This window comes from Cyprinodon variegatus, unplaced genomic scaffold (genome assembly GCF_000732505.1).
Source record: "Cyprinodon variegatus isolate N-32 unplaced genomic scaffold, C_variegatus-1.0 Scaffold109, whole genome shotgun sequence".
Classification (NCBI taxonomy): Eukaryota; Metazoa; Chordata; class Actinopteri; order Cyprinodontiformes; family Cyprinodontidae; genus Cyprinodon; species Cyprinodon variegatus.
Window position 1 is genome coordinate 209,680 of NW_015150562.1, and position 22,132 is coordinate 231,811.

Consider the following 22,132-nt stretch of genomic DNA (forward strand, 5'->3'; position numbering starts at 1 on the left):
ACATCTCAAAGGCATTTTTTTTTTTACATAGTATTGTGTTGAGTGTTTTTAACTACATGATATTCCTATACAGTATAGTTTGTTGTTAAAAAAAAAAAAAATATATATATATATATATATATATATATATTTAATAAGCTATCAAACTGTTATAAATAAAATCTTAATGCATATTAAATCTACTCTTTACAGCATTAAAACACAGAGCTTCAATCTTGGCTTTTTAACAAGCAGATAGTACACCCCATTCACAGTCTTTGATGGGGCATATTCATGCTTATCTAGAAAGGGGAAAATGGTTCTGAGTCTGACCTACACAAGATGGATTAAGGTAAGTGTATGGTAGCCTGCTGGCTGCTCAATGGTGCAGTGGGTAGCACTGCCGCTGTACTCTTCTGTACTCCAGCTTCCTCCCACAGTGTAATACATGAATGTTAGGTTAATTGGTTTCTCTAAAGTTTCCTTGGGTGTGTGTGTGAATGGTTGTTTGTCCTGTTTGTCTGTGTTGCCCTGCAATGGACTGGCAACCTGTCCAGGTGTACTTCGCCTCTCGCCCGTAGACAGCTGGAGATGGGCACCAGCACCCCTCGCAACCCCACTTGGGATTAAGCAGGACAGAAAACGGATGGATGGAAGTATCTTGGCATTTATTTACAGGAGATGGACTTTTTTCAGTTGCAGGTTTATCAAGCTTTGTAATACTGAAAGCATAGAAAACCAAGCAAATATTTAGGATCATTAGAAAAATATATTATTAGACAACAATAACAAATATGAAATTATATGCAATGCTTTATATAAGATGTGCTTTTTTTTCCAGAGAAAAATGCAATCCAAATAAACTGGTTTAAATCCTAAATGTGCTGCCATAGTTGATTTCAAAGAGAGCTATAGAAAAGCTTAAATTGAACCTTTCTGAAGAAATGAAGAATATTAAAAAACAAAACTTCTCATTCAAATGAAATTTTTCCAGTGGAAAAAAGAGCAGGGCCTTAATTCTCAGAAACCCGTCCAGAGGGATGTCCCCCTAAACAAGGAGTGGGACAGAATTACTCCACATACAGGATGACTTTTTGTCAGCTGTTGTTGTGATCAAAGGTGAGATTGATTAACTAGATAAGTAAGTGCTGTTTGATACCTATTAAAACTTACCGTGATAACCTTTTTTCCTTATACCGGTAGTTATCACTGGAAAACTGCATTTTGTGTTCATTAAAGTCGTCTTTGACAGAAACATTTATTTGACGAGCTGAAACATGCAGGTTGAACGAGCAGAAGGAACATGTAAAGGGGTTTCCTTACAGAAACTGTCACCTCTGCGTTAAACAAAAGCTCTTGACAGTACTGTTGTCATGGATACCATCTTACAGCCTCATTGAACAACATGCAAACATTGAAAGAATATAGGCCAATTGCCCTCAATAAAAATAAATAAGGAATTAACAAAGCTTAAAATCAGCTGTGTGGTTAATATTTGGAGAATATGTTCTGTCATTACTAAGGTAAATAAGAACAATGCGAAAACACCAGAGGCAGACTGTTAAATTATTTGACAGATTTATTTCCATAGCTTATGCCAATGCCACAGCATTCAACTGGCTACAAGCAGGCCTCCTGAACAGAGACCAATAGTCTTGGAAAGGCCTTCATCTCATTAAGAAGCCAACATCAGTTAAACTGTTGAGTTTCTGAACATTCAGGCCTCAAACAGTGAGACTTAACAGCATCAGGGATCTTTCCTCTAACCTCTGCTGTGTATTTTACTCACCGACACATTACTTAACTCACAGACCGCATGGTTATTATTAGTTTGACACTGTATATTTCATTTTAGTAAGTCATTTCACCCAAAACCAGACAAAAAAAGAAAATAAAAAGGGCCAAAGTGTGATTTTAAGAATCTTTATAAATGTGTGAACATCTCTCATTATTGCCTGGTTTAAAGAAGTTACAATTTGGTGCTCTACAAAATGAAACAGAGGTGAAAGTGGTCAGTAAATTACCAGACCTCCTATTGATTTAAAAGCAGCAGCTTGTGCAGAAAGAATGCCAGCTATGGGAAACTAGAACCAACCTCTGCACTAAGACTTTGTTCTGCATCTCTGAGGTCAAGAAACAGATGCAGATAATTGCAGAGCATTACGATCCATAACAACATTATTCTCCAAGCACTGGTTTTTTTGCATTTTTAACTTAACATAGCTTTGTATTTCCTGTTAGTTTTTTGATTATTTTGCTGCTTCTTCAGGACCGGAAACTGCATTCTCTTCAGGGGCAATAGAGTGACTACCTTTTAGTAAACTAACATTTATAAACAAACCATTTCCCCAGATGACATGATCCAACCTGCACCCTTTGGAAATCCAGACATTGGACTTCACTGTCCACTGATTAAACAACAGCTGCTTAGCCAACCTGAAGAATACGTTGAAACATGGTAAACAAGAGCAGCTACTCGTCTTTCAGCTTGTTCTTCATATATTTTGTTCTCTTTGCCAAGCCGATAGTATCTAGGTGGAGGTTGCGGTTGAGGAGGACCGAGCCACAGGTGAGCGCTCCGGCGAGGGCGCCAGCAAAACCGCACAAAAACACATCCTGGCCTGTAAACAGCACACGCAACAAGGCAACAGGTGTGACTAAAGCAGAAGGATGGCATCTGTTTGAATCTTCTGGCAGTGTAGGACTCACCTGTCAGATAGAGGTTCTTCAGAGGAGTCTGAGGTCTAATCAAAGCGTTGAGCTCAGGGCTGAAACGGGCGATGCCATGGTCCATCCCGTAGATCTCACCTTTGGGCGCTCCGATGTAGTGTGTGTTAGTGATGGGGGTTCCAGCATCCACGTACTCAATCTGCAAAAACATTATAAACTGACTAATAAGGACAGCGACCTGATTATGTACTACGAATCTCCAGAATACTGGTAAAAAAAAAAAAAGATTGTTTTACAAATAAAACTAATTAAAAAATGTTAACTATTGTACTGTAAAGAAACTAAAACCATCCACTGCTTCATTATCATGCAGTCTGATAAAGAACTAATATTGAAGTCAGATGTATTGGAACAGGAACCAATTCAAAATCTGCAGGAACAGACACAAAGAATGGAGCCTGAGACCATTACTTAAAGGCCAAAACACATCGGTTGTGTGACTTTTTTAATCTCTGATTCGAATTTTTTTCCATGTCACGACTGCATATAGAGCAGCTCCTTCTAGGCAGGGTGAGATCTGTACAGATGTCTTTCCCCTTCTGTCTCTTTGCTACACAAATTACAAAAAAATCTTCATACTTTACTTGGTCAATTGCGAGAAATTATTTGAAAAAAAAACACAAATATTTAATGAGTCTGTGCAGCATCTCTAACCAGAACAGATAGAGAATATTCCATGAACCTGCAGAGAACAGATAGAGAATATTCCTATGCCCATATTAAAAATATGAGATCTACGTCTAAAGAAAAGAAAAACTCAGTAATAAAGGCTGCAGGAACTTTTATATGCTGACTGAGCTGGGAAATGTATCGAAGTTTTGTTTTTCTTTTTTTTCACAAAAAGGGGAGAGTGATACATTTTACTTACCCGCTCTGTCTGCGCCTTGCTGTTCTGTTTTTTTCAAAGAGGATCACTATTTTTCTAAATCAATTTTCTGTCCTCTTGATGTTTTACTTTTATTTTTTCCGAGATTGATAAACTGCGTTTTCTGTCCCTCTTTGTTTTTGTAAAGCTCAAAGACGATCGCTACATTTTTCATTTTTTCTGTCCTCCTGAATTCCAATCATGGATAAAGTATTTATTTTTTTATGTTTCATTTATTGTTTTTGTACAAGTCTTTCCCGCTTGCTATATACAGTACGCACTATGCAACTCCAAACCTGTTTTTGTATTTTCCCCCAAATTGAAAGGGTTTTACTTTGTACCCGCATCTCTGCCTCTCAGACCCATGAAATTTCCACTGAATTGCTACGTAGTCTGACTGAAAGTTCAGGGCTTATCAGGTTCCCTAAGAAAACCCTGGAAACTGCATGGACTAAAAAATCGCTGACAGGACTTTGGGCATGTTTTAACAAGATTTATCTTTTCCCATTTTGCTCCAGCGAAAACAGTAAATTAAGTAAATTAAGACCAAAAGAAATTTTCTTTTGTTTCTTTCCACACACTTTGTCTGAATCCATACAAGAAATAAAGCCTAGAGACTGACAGTCACTGGGTATAGCTGCATTGCTTCAAGTTAAACATTTTACTTTAATGACGTAGGCTTTTCTTTAACACTCCTACAGCAGAAGAAAGTTCCTGCTTGGCGTTTTTGAACATAACTGAATAACTTGTACCTTGTCTCTGGTGATCTTGGGAAAAACGTCCATCACCACATCCAGCGCGGAGTCAATGAACGCCTGTTTCAGCTCTTTGTAGTCGCCCCCTCTGTTTTTCACTTTTTCGTCCTTCCACTCCTCGAACCAGGAGTATTTGGCAAAACTGACCAGGCTCAAAGTTGACTTCCCTAGAAGAAAAAAATACATGGATGAAGGATGCATCCATATGAGGGGGCCATCCTAAACTCCTCTAACGGTACCTGGTGATCTCTCCTCCCATGATGGATCCTTGGCTGATGGTGAAGCAACAAACAGCAGAGGTATCTTTTTAGAAGCCTCTTCCCTCTCCTCATTCATGTACTTCTCCACCCTGTAATAAACAGAGATAACCGTGATGTAGTTATACCAAAAGCTGCCAGCCCCTGTTAGCCTGTATATCTAACATTTGCATGAAGGACAAACATCTTGGAAATGCGTGACTTTACGTCATGTGGTAGCAAAGAGCTCATAGTATCTGTATTTATTCCAGAACAGCCAAAAAGTACATCAGAGCTCCTGAGTATTTTGATTCATACCATAAGAAAATAACCCTTTTAGTCCTAAGAAAATATCATCATAGACTGTAATCTAGGCTTTCCCTATCAGGAGCAGGAACAGGGTTATGCATGTGCCTTTTTTTTTTTTTTTTTTAAACTGGAGAGGGCAGTTCTTTTCAAATATTTGCAAAAATCCTACACTATACCTTTATTGTAAGACCAACTTAACCAATAGCAACACATTTATTAAAAATGTCAAACATTATATGCTCAGTGCTAGACTGCAGTGTCTCCTTCCAGTTTACTTCAGCCATGCTTGATGAGGTAAGATGGATGATAACGTAGGACGCCTTTGCGGGGGTTGGTTAACTCGCTTCAAACCAAATGGAAACACTTCAAATTCGCATTTTCTTTTTTTCTTTTTCTTCGAATCTTTAAAAGTTCGCTTAATATTTGAATCTTAAATGAATAGAAACATACAGGTCCTTCTCAAAATATTAGCATATTGTGATAAAACTCATTATTTTCCATAATGTAATGATAAAACTTGAACATTCATACATTTTAGATTCATTGCACACCAACTCATGAAAACCCATAACTCCTATCCCACAAAATTATCTTATTTCATCCGACAAATAAAAGAAAAGTGTTCTTAATACAAAAAAGTCAACCTTCAAATAATTATGTACATTTATGCACACAATACTTGGTCAGGAATCCTTTTGCAGAAATGACTGCTTTAGTGCAGCGTGGCAGGGAGGCAATCAGCCTGTGGCATTGCTGAGGTGTTATGGAAGCCCAGGATGCTTCGATAGCGGCCTTTAGCTCATCCAGAGTTTTTGGTCTTGAGTCTCTCAACTTTCTCTTCACAATATCTCACAGGTTCTCTATGGGGTTCAGGTCAGGAGAGTTGGCAGGCCAATTGAGCACAGTGATACCATGGTCAGTAAACCATTTACCAGTGGTTTTGGCACTGTGAGCAGGTGCCAGGTCATGCTGAAAAATGAAATCTTCATCTCCATAAAGCTTTTCATCAGATGGAAGCATGAAGTGCTCCAGAATCTCCTGATAGGTAACTGCATTGACCCTGCCCTTGATAAAACACAGTGGACCAACACCAGCAGCTGACATGGCACCCCAGACCATCACTGACTGTGGCTACTTGACACTGGACTTCTGGCATTTCCTTCTCTCCAGTCTTCCTCCAGACTCTGGCACCTCGATGTCATGCAAAATTGAGCAACAGTCCAGTGCTGCTTCTCTGTAGCCCAGGTCAGGCGCCTCTGCCACTGTTTCTGGTTCAAAAGGGGTTTGACCTGGGGAATATGGCACCTGTAGCTAATTTCCTGCACACGCCTGTGCACGGTGGCTCTGGTCCCCCAAGGTCTGGAATCGGCCCGTCTCCCCAATCTTCCTCAGGGTCCGGTCACCTCTTCTCGCTGTGCAGCGTTTTCTGCCACACGTTTTCCTTCCACAGACTTCCCATTGAGGTGCCTTGATACAACACTCTGGGAAAAGCCTATTCATTCAGAAACACCTTTATGTGTCATACCCTCTTGCTTGAAGGTGTCAATGATGGCCTTCTGGACAGCAATTCAAGTTGGCAGTCTTACCCATGATTGGGGTTTTGAGTGATGAACCAGGCTGGGAGTTTTAGAGGCCTCAGGAATCTTTTACAGGTATTTAAAGTTAATTTGTTGATTCAGAAGATCAGGGGTATAACTTGTTTAGAGACCTTTTTGATGATGTGCTAATTTTGGAGATAGAAATTTGGGGTTTTCATGAGCTGTATGCCAAAATCATCCGTATTAAGAAAATAAAAGACCTTAAATATTTCAGTTAGTATGCAATGAATCTAAAATATATAAATGTTCAAGTTTTATCATTACATTATGGAAAATGACGAACTTCATCACAGTATGCTATTATTTTGAGAAGGACCTGTATTGTCCTGTTGACTGAATGCTAAGTTCAAGCGTTAATCTAATACGAAATAAAAGTGAAAACCTACAGCTCGTCAAAATTGTTCTCAGCAAAGATCCAATAGTTGTTTGCTTTCAGGCCCAGCTCCTCCTTGGTTCCATTTAAACCCACAAAGATGCTCAGGCCTCCTTCACCGTGCTTCACCATACTGAGCTGCTTCTGGACATCTGCAATACAGGATAATAGCAGAAAGCTACTGATTAAATACCTAGAAACAAAAGCATGGAGACGTTTTGTGATAAGTGTAAATGCTGTCTGACCTGGCATGGCCCGGAGCTCCTTAGGCAGTAGCTTTTCATAGGTATTGAAGATACCAGCATTAGAAATGACCATAGGAGCATGAACATGCACCTCCTCCTGACCTTTTAACACACTCACACCTGAAAACAGAAGAGGAAACTATAGATTCATCTCATCTATGAATCTGCTTTATTAACTCATGAAGTTAAACTCACCACAAGCTTCGTTCTTATTGTTGAACAAGATACGGTTGACTGGAGCTCGAGCCAGAACAGCGCCCCCTGCCTTTTCAATGATTGGAATCATGTGGTAGGCGATCTCACTGCTGCCACCCTTTGGATACCAGGCGCCGCTTAGATAGTGGGTGACTAGTAGACTGTGCATGGCAAAGCTGGCATCTTTTGGTATGTTGCCTGCAGGTGAAATGTAAAAATGGAAGGACTGAGGATCCTGCTAACAAATAAATTACTCAAGTGTCAAAGAAATTTTATAGAAATTACCCCCCACACCCCCCCCACACACACACACACAAAAAGTGGGTGTCATGTTTAGGTCAATATTGTTTGTAAGTCACCCCCACCCTGATTTATGAGCATGCAGTTGCAGCCATGTTTCATTTGTAGTAAAGAAATATGAAAAAGCTCGATTTTGGTTGTAAAGGGACAAAATTCTTAAGGTTAAAGGAGTTTGACTACAATTGCATGATATAGCTCAAATAAACTTCAACACTTAATGAATTTCTTAGGTGAAGATGAGCATGGGAAGGATTAGATTCGCTTATAAGAAATCAATAAAAAGGACCTGTGGATACATACTGTTTAAGACAAGAATATCCCAAAAACATAAAATGGGAGAAAATGATGAGTTACAGTAAGGAGGACGCAACGATAATGACAAAAGAAAAATAAACCATCAGTAGACGTACCATAGGTGCCAAAGATGTAGGTAAAGACAGCTCTGAGGTCCTTGTTCTCAGTCAGTTCATTGACCACCTCTGTCAGGCTGCGTGGCGCCATTTTAAAGAAGAAGGACAGACGTTTGACAAGACCGGTGTGGATCAGAAACTTAGCCAAAGGTAAAGGGCAGAGTTTGAGCAGAGCCAGGACCCAGACTCCCCGGCCGGTTTTCTGCAGACAAAACAAAGACAGATGGTTACAGTCTTCCAGCAGGGAATGCACTTGGTAACGCAGCTGCTGTGGTTTCAGATGAAACCATAGCAGCGTTGTTTCTCCAGTGTTTCATGAACTGAACTCAAACATTACAGAGTTTTTCTGCATACACAAAAGGCCGTTTTCTGATTTATGCGACTGCATTTCAGCGATAAACTGAAGCAAGGAAACATCTCAAACTTGCAGGATGCTGGATGCAGGACAGACTGTGATCTAAATTATCAAAACTAATGCTTGACTTTTATTAAAAGCTTTGACTAGGAAACACAAGTTTTTACACAAATCTTTATTTATTAACTTGAAAGCAATTGCCTTCTCACCATGCAATCACGGTTTACATAGTCCTTCTAATGACTGAATTGTTGGGACTGGAGTTTTATCCAAATAGTAGACACAGAAAATTTCCTCCCTAAAAAAACAACAATAACAAAAAATATCAGAAGTTTGTAGTTGTAACATGAAAAAAAAAAATATATATATTTTTTTTGTGGTTAATAGAACCCAGAGAGTGGATGGAGTAATTTAGCTCATGTACAGTACTTGGTGCAATGCAGAGGTGGAAAGAGAGCAAAAAAATTAAAGTAATTCATATTACTTTTTTAAATTACTCAAATGCAAGTAAAGTTACCAAAAGTAAAATTTGCAAGTAAAGTTACCAAAAGTAAAATTTATCTCATTAAATTTTACTTCAAGTATAAGTTACTTGGTAACTTTTCTGTAAGCAGAAAAAAAAAATCATTTTTGTTGTTTTCGTGAAGGACAAAATAAGAAATTGTCCTTGAACTGTTAATGAATAAGTAACAGTTGCAATAAATATGACAAAAAAAATCTTAACCAGTTTTACACCAACAATAGTTTATAAGTTAAATTGTTAAATGGTCTGAACTTGTATATCACTTTTTGTTTTTTCTATGTTTTTTTAGGATTTTCAGTCACCGATTTATAAAGAAATTCAAAAACTGAAATCTGCCAAGTTGTGATTTATATTTTTATTTTTGTTACATCGTTTATAAATGGGAAATTACACACAAACCTCGTTCCATTTGTGTCTAACATGTACTTTGATATATTTAATATTTTGATTCCAAAACATTTAAAAAAAAAACAACCCACTGGACTTTGTTTCCAAATTTGAAGACATTTCGCTTCCCATCCTTATTGGAATCTTTAAACTTGGAAACAAAGTCCAGTGGATTTTTTTTTTTACTTTTTTGGAATAACTATGACCTAGATGACTGAGAATCTTCACCATCAATATTTTGATCTTTTTATATTTATGTTGTGATCTTAAAAGAGCTTTGTAATAGATGACAGTTAAGATCTAAATAAGGTTGTTGTTGCATTTGCATAGAAAGTCAAAGACTTAAACTAATAAATAATAAAGACTGAGAAGTTAATTCTTTTGATGATGGATTTGTATAGGCATACATTCACATACTAGTATAGTCTGGTATGTCAGAGGACCCTACCTTCGCCAGCTTTAGGAACTCATCGATGGCTTTCTCCTCTCCAGGGAAGCGCTTCTTCAGCTCCTCAGAGAAGCGAGCGCTGCCGCTGTAGATGGGGTACGAGCGCCGGTTTTCAGGAGGTCCCAGAATAACATGATCAAACGGGTTCTCCAGCTTCTCCCACTCCAGCTGTCCATTAGTCATCTGGTCTAACATACAGCGAAAAGGCTTGTGGTCCAACAGGTCACCGATGTAGTGGATACCTACAACATCACAAAACTCTCATCAGAATTTTTGTTTATTTTTTTGCACTTTAGCAGGGTATGAAACAATCATCTCACCAACATCAAACTCAAAGCCCTTCTCTGTGAACGTGTGGCAGCATCCCCCAGCCCGACCATGCTGCTCCAGAACCAGAACCTTCTTTCCAACTTTGGCCAGCAGCACAGCCAGCCCGAGTCCACCCACACCACTGCCAATGATCACTGCATCCAGGTTGTCTGGTACCTTACTGGCCAGGAAACCTGCAGATAAAGACATTTGATTAAGAAACATAGCAGTGGTTAAAAAGGGAGATAAAAGTACATATTCATAAGCCTATGTTTAATTATAGATTTAATATAAACATCATTTTTAACTGTAAAAACCTTTTTTTTTTTTTTTTTTACATTTCCCATGTTTATAATAACTTACATCTCACAGCTTTGGTGTTTTTTCTAAAGCACGCTTTGGTTAGCAAACTTTTGATTTGCAGCAACATCATGAATTAATGTATTTATAAATATTTTTGCAAAACAAAGTAGCTTTTTCAACGGTTGCATAGTTTTCTACTCCGATTATACAGGCAGTTTCTAGATCGTAAAATCTCAGTCTGCATAAATAGACTCACCTTGTTTCAGGACTTTGTTTTTCTCTTTCTTGTCGTAAACCTTCTCTTTTAAAGGCTCGCGACAGTCGTTCGCGAAGGGGTTCGGCCCTGAGCTGCCAAATACATATTTAAGTGTAAATATGACCAAAACTATAAAAGCAATGAATAAAATCGTCAACATCATGACAATCCTTGCAAACTAGTCCTACTAGTTTGACTTCACTTCCTTGTCAGTTATAACCCCACCCACGTCGGTGAGTTCCGATGTGTAGTAGCCAATCAGAGAATAATATAGGTTATACGTAAGATCAAACCGTCCAATAAGGGACGAGTATTATATGGGCGTGGTGTTCGTGTTGTAATGCATGGATGAAGTTAGGTTGACCTTTATAACAGTTTAAACCTAATATAAATCATGCGTTTTAAACAAATATTTACTAAGTTATAATATGATTTAATTTTAGTTATGTCATGACCTACAAATCAGTTTTGCTATACCAACATAAAGATTAATGCCAGTGGTTGCTTCGATTTTTTTTCTCTTCAAACACTTAAAATATATATTTTTTAAAAACCTGAAGCTATATAGCCAACAAAAAAATAAACAATTCCAAAAATTCTATCTGTAGCAGTTATAAAAAACAACTTTTTTACGTTTTGGCTTGAAATTTGAAGGTCCACTAAAGCATATCCAAGGGATAAAAAATATTTCCATTGTGTAATTCTAGGCCTTTCAATTTTCTTTAACAATCCTTTAATAGCTTAAATACAAATACCAGGTGTGAAATGGGTTATGTGGCTCAATAAATTATTTACAAAAAATTATATACATATCTATTTAATAATTTCCTGAGATGAACCTGCATGTTTCACTTCCTCCTTTCTGGTATAAATGTATCTATTTAGCGATACAAAGAGTGTCTATACCACTTTGAGCCTTTATGGTATTTCTATAAGATATCTGGAAAAATATATCTTTGATTAGATTTGTAAGAGTAGCAAATGAATCTTTGGCTATCATAGAGTTAATGGTGGTTTTTGGATCATGACTTCATATTTTCACCTATTGCTACTGAGAACACTGTGCTGTTAATTACATTTATATCTTTTGCAAACTCGATTGTTCAAATGGGAATTAGCTTTGCTCCGATTGATGGAAATAGACGCGAATCTCACCTATGCTTGTTAACATTGTCAGTGGTTATAATCTGATCCTATGCTGGGACACATAATCTAAGGAAAGGCTCTGCGTATAAAATATTAATCAACAGAATATAAATGTATTTTTAGATGCTATTGCTTAGTATATATCATTCTAATAATTCCCAAGACTGTCATGAAGCTTAAGAAAAAGTGATTAATTTGAGGATGTTTTTCTACTAAGTAAGGACTAACAAAAAAAGAAAAAAAAAGAAAAATGATTAGATTTGTTATAAATCTACACCAATTACTAAACTCATTTATTATCTGATTAAAGCAAAACACAAAAACTTTGCATTTTCACAAGATCAAATTTTAGGACCTTTGTTTTCGCAAACAAAAACCACGATTTACATAAGAAACACTTTATTAGAGGCAATGTCATCCACCCAGCACCTCTACAAATTGTGACTCCATCATTCACATAAAACCTCACCCAATTTGACAGCAGCCAAGTAGTCAATATGTAGGATATGTTGAAATATTTCATGCTGTGGGGGTAATGTTAGTGTGTGGTCTTGTCCTGGTCTTTCGCATGAAGTTAACTGGCATGAGTATCAGTGCAGACTGGAACACAGGCACATGTCTGGAAACTTTCTGACAGCTCCATGTTGGTTTACATTTCAATAATTCTTTAGACAATACTTTTCAACTTTCCACGACAGTTACCTGGATCCTGGGCTGAATAAGAGGATTAAATATCCTGATCTTGCCCTAAAAAGCCATTAATTTTTAGAAAACATATTCACAGGATGCTGTGGGAAACCAAGGGGTAACATTATTCAACCGGGTGCACATTTAAATTAAAATATGTCATCCCTGCTGATAAATGTGTGTGGAGTTGCACCCCCCCGCCCCTTCTTCCTGCTAACCAGATGCATGATCGGTCTGCATTTCTAGGTTTCCTTGGTTAAATAATCCCAAAAGGATGGTCACAAAAAAATCTGACAAATGAGGGGAGCTTGAAAAAAGATGAACACCAACTCTGTTTAATTTGTAGAGCAACCTTAATGGAACAGAGCTAAAAAGAAAGGGTCAAGCATGAAAAGAAAAAAAAAAAACTAGCTAGAAGCCCTTATCTTAAGTCTGTTTTTGGTTTTCATATAATCTTTTTCAGCTTCCTCTTTAAAACCCTTCACCCATTTTGATTTTTTTTTCTATTTTAAAACTTAGATTTGCATTTTATTTTAGCACTTCCAATATTTAAGGATAAAATCAAAAAGATTCTACTCTGCATGTGTAATAGGGTATTAACCGCAGTCATGTCAGTCTTATTATATACATGTTGAAGCTTTGAAAACAGATGGCCAGGAGTGAGTGAATTCAGTTGTGTGGGTGTGTGCTGTGGTGCTATTTCAGACAGCTTTCAGAGGAAATATAGTTGTTTGCAATGAAAACTACAATGGCTTATTGTCCATATGGTCGAGCGAGGGGTGGGGGGGACCTGAAGGCTCTCCCAGCCCCTGTACACCTGGCAGCAGTTGTGCAGGTCAAAGTTCAAAAGGTCAGAAACTAAAAATGGGTGGTGGATTTCATTTTTTCCCGAAAGCAAGATGTCATCAGTCCATGGTGCGGTCTTCAGGCCCGTTGTTGACACGCTCTTGTGGTGCAAATGGATGTCACTGCAGAACCAAACCAACCTAGGAAAGAAGCAATGGAGCTGTTAGCTGAACCAGTTTTAAGATTAAAGAGAAAAGTGGGAAACCTCCAGGAGAAATTGAGGAAAAAAAATAAATGGCTAAAAGCCACCATAGCGAAGTACATATACCAAAAGAGGTGACATTTCTTAGCAGTCTCTTTAAAAACTGTTTCGTTTATTTATTTTTAACAAGTCCTATTATTTATTTTATGATGCTTTGAAGAGTCAAAGAGTCTGTACTGGTTCAGTTATGTGTGGAGAATAGGTAGTTATCGGGTAAACTGGACATGTAACCGAGTTTGGTAGCAGTGTCTCGGTACACGAACCACCCAAGTGAACTGCTTCTCTAAATGTACCTAATTTAGAACAATTCAAGCTTATTTAGGGACAGAAATAACTAAGCGTAGCTTCCTTTTCCAAGTTCAGTGGAGTAACAATTTTTACCTTATAATTAAGCCTATAATTAAGCATATGATGTAATGAATTAAGCCTTCAAGAAATTCTGAGATGGTAAAATGTGCTTCATTATGAAAAAGAAAAATGAAAAACTTGCCATATTAAGCAGTTGTATTTTTTTTTACCACCAAAGAAGAACAAAACTGACCTGAGGACACTATTATAGTATTAGGCCCAGGCTAGAGATTTTTTTTTTTCTTCCATTTCGAGAATAAAGTCATAAAATTACGATAATAAAGACGTAAAATTCAGAGAACAGTCATAAGATTTCGAGAATAAAGATGTAACATTATGAGAATTAACTAATATTATTGTGAGAAGAAAGTCATAAAATTATGAGAAGAAATTTGTAATATTACCAGAAAAAAAGTCACAACGAGAATAATCATAAAATTACGAGAATAATGTCGTAATATTACGAGAATAAAGTCCTAAAATTACGAGAAACAAGTTGTATTTTATGACAACTCTTACAAGCAGAACCTAAAATGAGGAATGTTGAGCATCATGTGTAGTCATACTTTGGCCCGTGTTTGACAAATAAGGAAATCTTTTACACACCAGCATCAAATAGGGCAAGATGTCAAAGTGGACTCAGGTTGCTGTTTGGTGGTGCTGGTTGGCCGTCATATGCTATCTAGACCTAATCACAAAAAAAGACACTAAGGCTACATTCAAAACGCAGGCCTTAATGTTAAACTCCAATTTATTTTGGGAAATCCGATTTCTTGCGTTGCAGTTCACATTTCCTTATTTATATGACTTGTATGTGATCTCCTGTGTGAACTGCATTCATATAACGCAAGTGTCCTGCGTGCACAGTAGAGGACGCAATGACATCACAAGCAAGTGTGCTCTCTGTTTACAGAAGTAAACGTGGATGGTAGTACTTGAGTGCATCTAGAGATCTTTTTCAACCTTAAAAACTCAACTCAAATAAAGAATGCCCTCTGCATTATCGTCCACCATAGTTGTTTTTCTTCCTATTTCTGCATAGCAAGATGCAGAATAGTGACCTCTGTTGGGTATCAAAAATGTTCAGTTCAGATGAAGGCGACGTGACCGTTCACACACAGTTCGCATTTGAAAACATCACTTTCATTACGGATTCAGGACCACGTAGCCAAGTGGCCTGAATCAATTTGGAAAATATGGATCTGTGTTGTTCAGACTGTCATGAAAAGTTTAGATATAGGTCGGATATGGGCAAAAAAAAAAAAAAAAAAAATCGGATTTGGGTCACTTCAGGCTGCTATGTGATCGTAGCCTAAGCCTCTTCTTAAAAGAACAAACATTTTTAAAAATCTTTCAGGAAACTTTAACACAATTATTTTATGAAATGTACCTTTTCTGCCCCCATGCTGGGACACTTCCAATTGTACAGATAATACTGTAGATTCCCATCTCCAATGCCGAACTTCAGCTTCTCTAAAAAAGTCTTGTTTTCCATTAGATCCAGTGCATTAAAGACATCGAAGCCTTTCTGTAACGGCACAAAGCAGAAAGACATGTATCACAAGCAGCTCATGTTTGTTTTTGTTTTTTCCTTTTCTTTTAAATTAAGTAAACAAACCGATTTGGCCAGAATGAGGGCGTCAGACATCAGGTCCAGCAGTGGTGTGGTGGTGTGGACATTGTAGAAGGAGTACGCTGCTTTAAGACTGCGATGTACTGGGTGATTCATTATGGTGGAAGGCAGTGTGTAGAAACTCAGGAAATCTGTCACTTTGCCATTGTTCTATTGGACGATAACATCATCAGGAAAATGCGATGCAAATTATTAATGCAAACACAGCCAACTTGAAATATTCATTACCTCTACCACATATGTGTCAATAATGTTCTCCTGTGGGAGCAACCAGTGTTCCACCTCCTCTTCGTTCATGGCAGGAACCAGGCTGAACTGGCTAAGGTACTCTCGGAGGAGGCGATGCACCACTGGCACATCCTTCTTGGTCATTGGTCGCAGACCAGAAGTCTTTGGTGACTGAAGAGAAATAAAAGAAGGTTAAAAACATGATAAGAGATGATCTGTGTCCAAATCCGTATCCATCTTAAAGTTTACAACCTCAGGCAAACGGTACAACTTCATGGTGCGCTGCATAGTCATGTTCCTGCTCAGATGGGAGAACTTCACTTCGATTAGTTTCCGTGGGTTCAGAGAGCGATGCCAGTACCTGTTGGTAAGAGAAGTAGATTAAACTATTTGCTATTCAAGGCATGAAGACGGGTTAAAAAGGAACGAATCATCATCTGCCATACAAACCTGCACGTTCCCACAGGCTTGGGCAGTACCACGCCGGCAGTGTAAACCGCCTGGAAGATGCCCTGAAGGTTGACCCGTCTGGTGATCTCTCGGATCAGAACTGGGGCGACCCGTTTGGCTCGCAGCTTCTTGTGGACGCACAAGAAATTGATCTCTACCATTTTCTTTTCTCTAAATCAGAAACATAATGCTCTGTATTAGGAGATAGCAGCATATATTCAGTTAGGTGGGAAACAATAAAAGCGGGTTAACTTACACGTCATAGATGCGAATGGTGGCTGGAATGGCGCTGATAAACCCGACCAGCTTCTGATTGGAGTTCACTCGAACCCCACAATGCCACTGAGGCAGCCAACCTGGAGGTCGCAGAGCCCTAAACAAGAACCAGGTGTTAAAAATTTACACAGGAAATAATTTGAAATGTTAATCAAAAAGAATTTAGGAAGCTTTCACAAATACCAGAGCAAGAACTCAGGAGAGTAGTCAAATCTAAACATGTTGTCATCGTCTTCTACATAGTTCTCATTCAGGAGAGTGTAGAGCTCCTTAAGCTGAAAGACAATGAAAATGTAACTTAAACAACAGTAATGGTCAGACCAGTTCTGTTTTCACATGTGAAAACAGAATTTATATCTCTCATAGTAATAAGAAAACCAGTTGGTTTGTTTAAAATAAAAAATTAAACTTATTTTTGTGGAAAAACGCGTTCACATTGCTAACAATTTCTAGCTCTTTAAATTTGATGCTTGTTGTTTTTTAACCCAACAAACTTGAACTGAGGAAGATGTTCCTGGCAGAATGAAGCACTGCTCTACTTAGAAGAAATTCTGGTGCTTTTGGTGAAAAATCAGCTCCTTTATGCTGAAAACAAAACATCAAGGGTAAGAGCTTAATTACTGATAATTTATAAACTTCTATCTATAAATTTAAGAGCAGCTTCCCACATTGAGAATAAAAATATCTAAAATTATGCACAAAATAATCAGGAGCAAATTTAATCTATTTTACTATTCTATTGCATCAGCATTGAAGCCTTAATCAAGTTAAACTTTTAGTCAAATTACAGCCGAACACTTCAATATGCTTTATTGGAACTTTAAGTGACTGGCCAAATTAAGCATTATTATAAAGTTGTGAGAAAATAACAGTTTTGGCCTTATTAATGAGTTAAAATCTAGAAAGTCAGCCACTTATATGGTTTTCACTAATTTAAACCCAGTGCAACCAATTAGTCGAAGTTCCCTTAATTAGTCAGATTCCACAGCATATAATTCAATAAATTTTTTAAACCTAATTTGAGAAGATCTCAGTGATTTATTAGAGAAAATAAGCAACAGCATCATGAAGACCAGGGGAGTTATTAATCTATAACCCATCCTGTGAAAATACCACTGTTAGTAGTTGCAACAGCATAAAACGTGAAAAGGGTGATTGATGTGAATTACTTTGCAAACAAGCATGTTCCTAGAAACTTGAATCTTAAACTTTGTGTGACTTTAAAATGCTCAAGCCTGCCTTTCAAAGTAAGCAGCATTACCGTCCTAGGTTACAGTGGGTAACAAACTGGAATAGAGAGAAAAAAAATGTTTTAACCAAAAGATTTTTGATGCAACTGTGTGCTGATTCTACTCCATCTTACCACAGCAGGGTTCCCCAAGTCGAGAGTGTCCCAGCTGAAGCCCTGAGGGAGGCTGTATGGCTCTTCTCTGATGTGGTCTTTATCAGGTTCGATGGATCCATGCGACGTAACAGTCTCTCCTGAAAATAAAAAAAAAATGTCGACATGAAGCACAAACATGTAGTACAGCACAAAAAACTCTGTGTTTTATGGGAGGAGATAAAAAAATGACAGTGATATATATATATACCAAGTTTGGGCACAGGTTGTGTGTCCCAAAACTGATAACTCCTCCGACTGGCCTCCTCCATGGTTTTGGCCGGACCTTGGCCGACAGAAAACAGTTCAATGGCCTTCTGGATCTCCTGTAGCTTATCAGCTGGCAGTGAATTTACCTGTTTAGACAGTTAAAAGACTTCATTTAAAATGAAAAGAAACAAGACAATTATAAAAGATTCTCCTTGTGAATTAGATTAACTTCATGGGTAACAGTTCAGAAAAGCTATTCCACTACAGCTTTTATTTTTAAAGCCATACTTTAGATCTTTAATTCTGAGATAAATTATTTCATGCCTTAGCAAGAGGATCCTGAGCTGCCTCTGTGGCACCAGATTTTTTCTTCTTTTTTTGTTTCTTTTTCTTCTTCTTGGCACCAGTGTCATCAGCCCGGTCACTGAAAAACATGAAAACATTTATTTTGCCTTAGAAAGCCTTGTTCTAATGATACACTTTCATTGAATGCATTGTAGAGACATCCTCATTTTGGTTTGTGTAAAGTTCAGTTTTTCCCCAATTAGTTCACAAATAGATTTGTCCTAAAAAAGTTTCTCAGTCTCAATACTTTTTTTTTTTTTTTTTTTTATACAAAAGCATATCTACCTTTAGTAAAAAATTTATAAATGCATTTCTGATGAACTAGTAAAATCACAAATTTAACACAAAAAATATGTATAAAAAGGTATGTATCTTATGTATAATCAAGTTATTATGCATGAAAAAGTGAAACCAATTTAATTATAATGCTTTTTCTTCCTACAGTTCTTTGAAGACAGACCAATACATCTGCCGGCTGGTCGTTTTATTATTATTATTATTATCATTATAATTATAAACTTGCATCATCAGATACAGGCATCCGTTATCCGACTTATTAGTGTGTTCAGCTGTCATGGCTACAAATCACATGAAACACATGCATTGCTGCTGCATTCCTTTGCAATGCGTTGTTAAAGTTTTCTTTGGTATTTCAATAAAGGTTTCTGTTTTTTCTGAATTAAAACTTGTGTAATGTTTGTTATCCCTGTGTCATTCTTACATTTGTATATGTAAGAAAAATGCATAATCGTTTTCAAATATCGCCACTAAAATGAATAATTAATAAATCACCAGCACATAGTGGGGATAATTTTTTCTATTTCAAAATTATCATAACCACCTTAGGGGAAAAAAAACAAAACAAACAAACATGCATGAGTCAATCTAGATCTTACCATTAGCAATCTTCCTGATTTCTACTTTATAAGGTCTTAATACTCCAAAGTCCATTAAGTGAGCAAATAAAATAATTTCCGTACATATAAACATGTGCCTACACATATTTTCTTTAATAAAATTACTACGCATAGCCTGCATGACCACAACTAAAAAATTTACAGTGACTACAATTATTCACTAGACAGGCTCATGCTTAAATGTTGCTTTAATGTCTGAGCAGAGAAAATTTGGAATATGGGAAAGAATAAACAATTTTATTATCATTACAATTAATATTAAAGTTAAAATCTATATCTACACAGTATTTACTTAATTTCTATCTGTGTTATTCCTTCCTATTGGTCAGGTTGAAAAAGCAGATTGCACCCAAGCATAGTGCCAAGTGTAGCCTTAAATGAGGAGAGGAAGCAGCGAACTAATCCATTAGCTAAACTAGAACAAATAAAGTCACAACGGGATGGACTTTTATTAAAATTTTTATCCAGTCATCTCAAGCTTAAGGAAACACACATCTACTCCGATGCATCCTGAGAATGACTGGGTACTTACAGAGGATTATCTCTGTAGTGTCCAAGATAGGACAGAGGCCAGGCTCTGGGGTTGCATTTACAACCCCCCCACCCCCACCCCCATGCAGATGGTGAATCACATGATCCCTGAACAAGAAATAAATGGCATCCAAGCATGTCCACAATCCATGTAAAGGATGCATAGGAGGTCAGTGAGTGAAAGGGACATTGAACAACAAAAATTCAATAGTCTGTTCTCCATGCTTCCATTTCAGTAGAGGAGAGGATAGCAACTAGAACCATTCATTGTTTGTGTGTTGGGTGGAGGAGGACCACATTTGATGCACTGGAATAAACAGGGTCATCACTTTCACTGGAGTTGAGTGGAGGCAGTCAAGTGACCACACTTAAGTGATATAATAACTATGTCCTTGTGGATCAAAAAGTAATTTTAAAAGAAATTGATTCTGCATTTTGGAATCAATGACCTTATAGTAGCCATGACATAGGAGGGGTCACAAGTGAATTGAGGTTAATCCCAAAAGGGAAATGATATTGAACCCTGTACTGTGGTTCTTTGCTTAGTAAACAGATAGGGAAACACCAAGCCAAGTCAGATTTTCATTAAAGCCAATTTTCCCCATTAGCTTTGAGTTTGGCTGCTTATGGAACATATAGGCATAACGGGCTAAAATGAAAGCTAAAAACACATACTGGTAACAGGAGAAAATCAGAGGTACCCTATCATCTAAATGCATCTGTTCCTTTCAGTTTTGATTTTGTATTCACGTTCGGACAAAAAGGGTTTGACAGCTTTGTTAGCATGATCAGCTAACTAAAATCTGTCAACTGTAGCAAATCCATCAGCACCTGCCAGTGGCGACGCGCAACAAGCTTGTAAAATGAAATATAAAATATATATTTAATCTACACACTGCAAATGAAAGTATGTGATTTCTTGCTTTGATCATTCTTCGACCACCCCCTCCCCAACGACTTGCTGTAGGCATATTCGACGCTAAATCCAGCCTACGTTGCCAAAGGGAGTCTACCATTAACCAATCACGTTGCAGGGTTAACACGCAGACACCGCTTTTAGCCAATAGGGAGAGAGCAAGTAGGCTGGGCTTTAACGAACGACAGTTGCCTTGCCTTCTCGCTAAAGCTTCGGTTAGCATTCGTTTCGATGTAAAGTAATGCAGTATAACCAACAAACTGCCCCTATTTGAAAAAAAGACGCCTCATTACCCGTCGTCCAAATGGTGCTCTTCATTTTCACAGTCGCTACAGTGTCCGTGGTCCTCTACATCTTCTTTCTCCGGGATCGGTGCTGTCTCATTCTCATCCGCCATCTTTGACCAGGAAGTGAGGATCCGCGGCGTGCGCTGGACGCCTTTAAACAAGCTTTGATCCTATTGGCTCAGCGACGGGGACGCGTTTAATGTCGCCCATTGTCCTCGTGTCAAAATGTTTGCTGTAAACAACAGTTTGATATATGTATTAACTGCAGCTTTGAGAGAACTTTACTCGAAGGCTATACATTTCAGATCATTTATAGAGAATAAGAAGGAACGCACACCCACAAATTCACAAAGTCTACGACAAAAATCCATTTTGAGAACCTACAAGGAATGCTCTCTAAAGTTAACACAAAAGTCACTGAAGGTAACACAGTGTAATTCGTTTAAGGAACCCTCAAATGAAATCTATTGGAGAAACGATACAAAACATTCCCTAAAGTTTTATTCAGCATGCATAGTTTTGAAAACCAGCTGAGAAGGACCTATATGAAATATTTCTGTAATGTAAAAAAGTAAAAAAAAAAAAAAAGTTATGTGAATCTTTTCAATAAAGTGTTTTATAAAAAGTACCCTGAATGTTATGGCAAACATTAGTAAAAACTAGATCAAAAATCCCTAAATGTTTTGTAAATTGTAAATCAGTTTGAGAACATATGGGGAACCACAAAATGTAAGGACCATTTGGAGGACATATAGGCAGTGTTTAATAATGATAAAAGAAGACTAACCAGCAGGAAAACCTTTTTGGGATTTAGTTAGAATATTTTTTTAAATGTCGCTTTATGCATATTTCAGGAACAACCAGGAAATAGTCTTTAGGGATGTTGATAAACAAGATTTCAAGCCATCTTCTATCTAAAAGAATGAAGTGCCTCCTTATTATCAACACAAAACCAACATAAAAACAATCCATCCTTTGAATTCGTCTGTCTCAATTCTTAATTGCAGAGTGGGCTCCTACAGTGTAGGTATTTTGGTGTTATTTCCCACATACACACACACACATATACATATACATATATATACATATACCGGTACATATATATATATATATATATATATATATATACCGGTATATATATATATATATATAT

The 22,132-nt window shown here is 37.4% G+C and overlaps 2 protein-coding genes across 2 annotated transcripts; both read right to left on the reverse strand.

The window, feature by feature from the left end:
• Positions 1–1,792: 1,792 nt before the first annotated feature.
• Positions 1,793–10,807, reverse strand: LOC107084832 (putative all-trans-retinol 13,14-reductase). Its single transcript, XM_015374868.1, has 11 exons — positions 10,577–10,807; positions 10,029–10,211; positions 9,709–9,950; positions 7,996–8,197; positions 7,286–7,483; positions 7,091–7,210; positions 6,859–6,997; positions 4,569–4,678; positions 4,327–4,496; positions 2,689–2,848; positions 1,793–2,600 (listed from the first exon to the last, which is right to left on the reverse strand). The coding sequence occupies exons 1-11, from the start codon at positions 10,737–10,739 to the stop codon at positions 2,452–2,454; spliced, it is 1,836 nt and encodes a 611-aa protein (XP_015230354.1). The 5' UTR covers positions 10,740–10,807; the 3' UTR covers positions 1,793–2,451.
• Positions 10,808–12,003: 1,196 nt separating this feature from the next.
• nmt1 (N-myristoyltransferase 1) lies at positions 12,004–21,116 on the reverse strand. Its single transcript, XM_015374860.1, has 12 exons — positions 20,986–21,116; positions 18,308–18,407; positions 17,985–18,129; positions 17,756–17,874; positions 16,576–16,667; positions 16,373–16,489; positions 16,117–16,287; positions 15,919–16,027; positions 15,667–15,837; positions 15,424–15,588; positions 15,196–15,333; positions 12,004–13,395 (listed from the first exon to the last, which is right to left on the reverse strand). The coding sequence occupies exons 1-12, from the start codon at positions 21,087–21,089 to the stop codon at positions 13,375–13,377; spliced, it is 1,452 nt and encodes a 483-aa protein (XP_015230346.1). The 5' UTR covers positions 21,090–21,116; the 3' UTR covers positions 12,004–13,374.
• Positions 21,117–22,132: the final 1,016 nt, after the last annotated feature.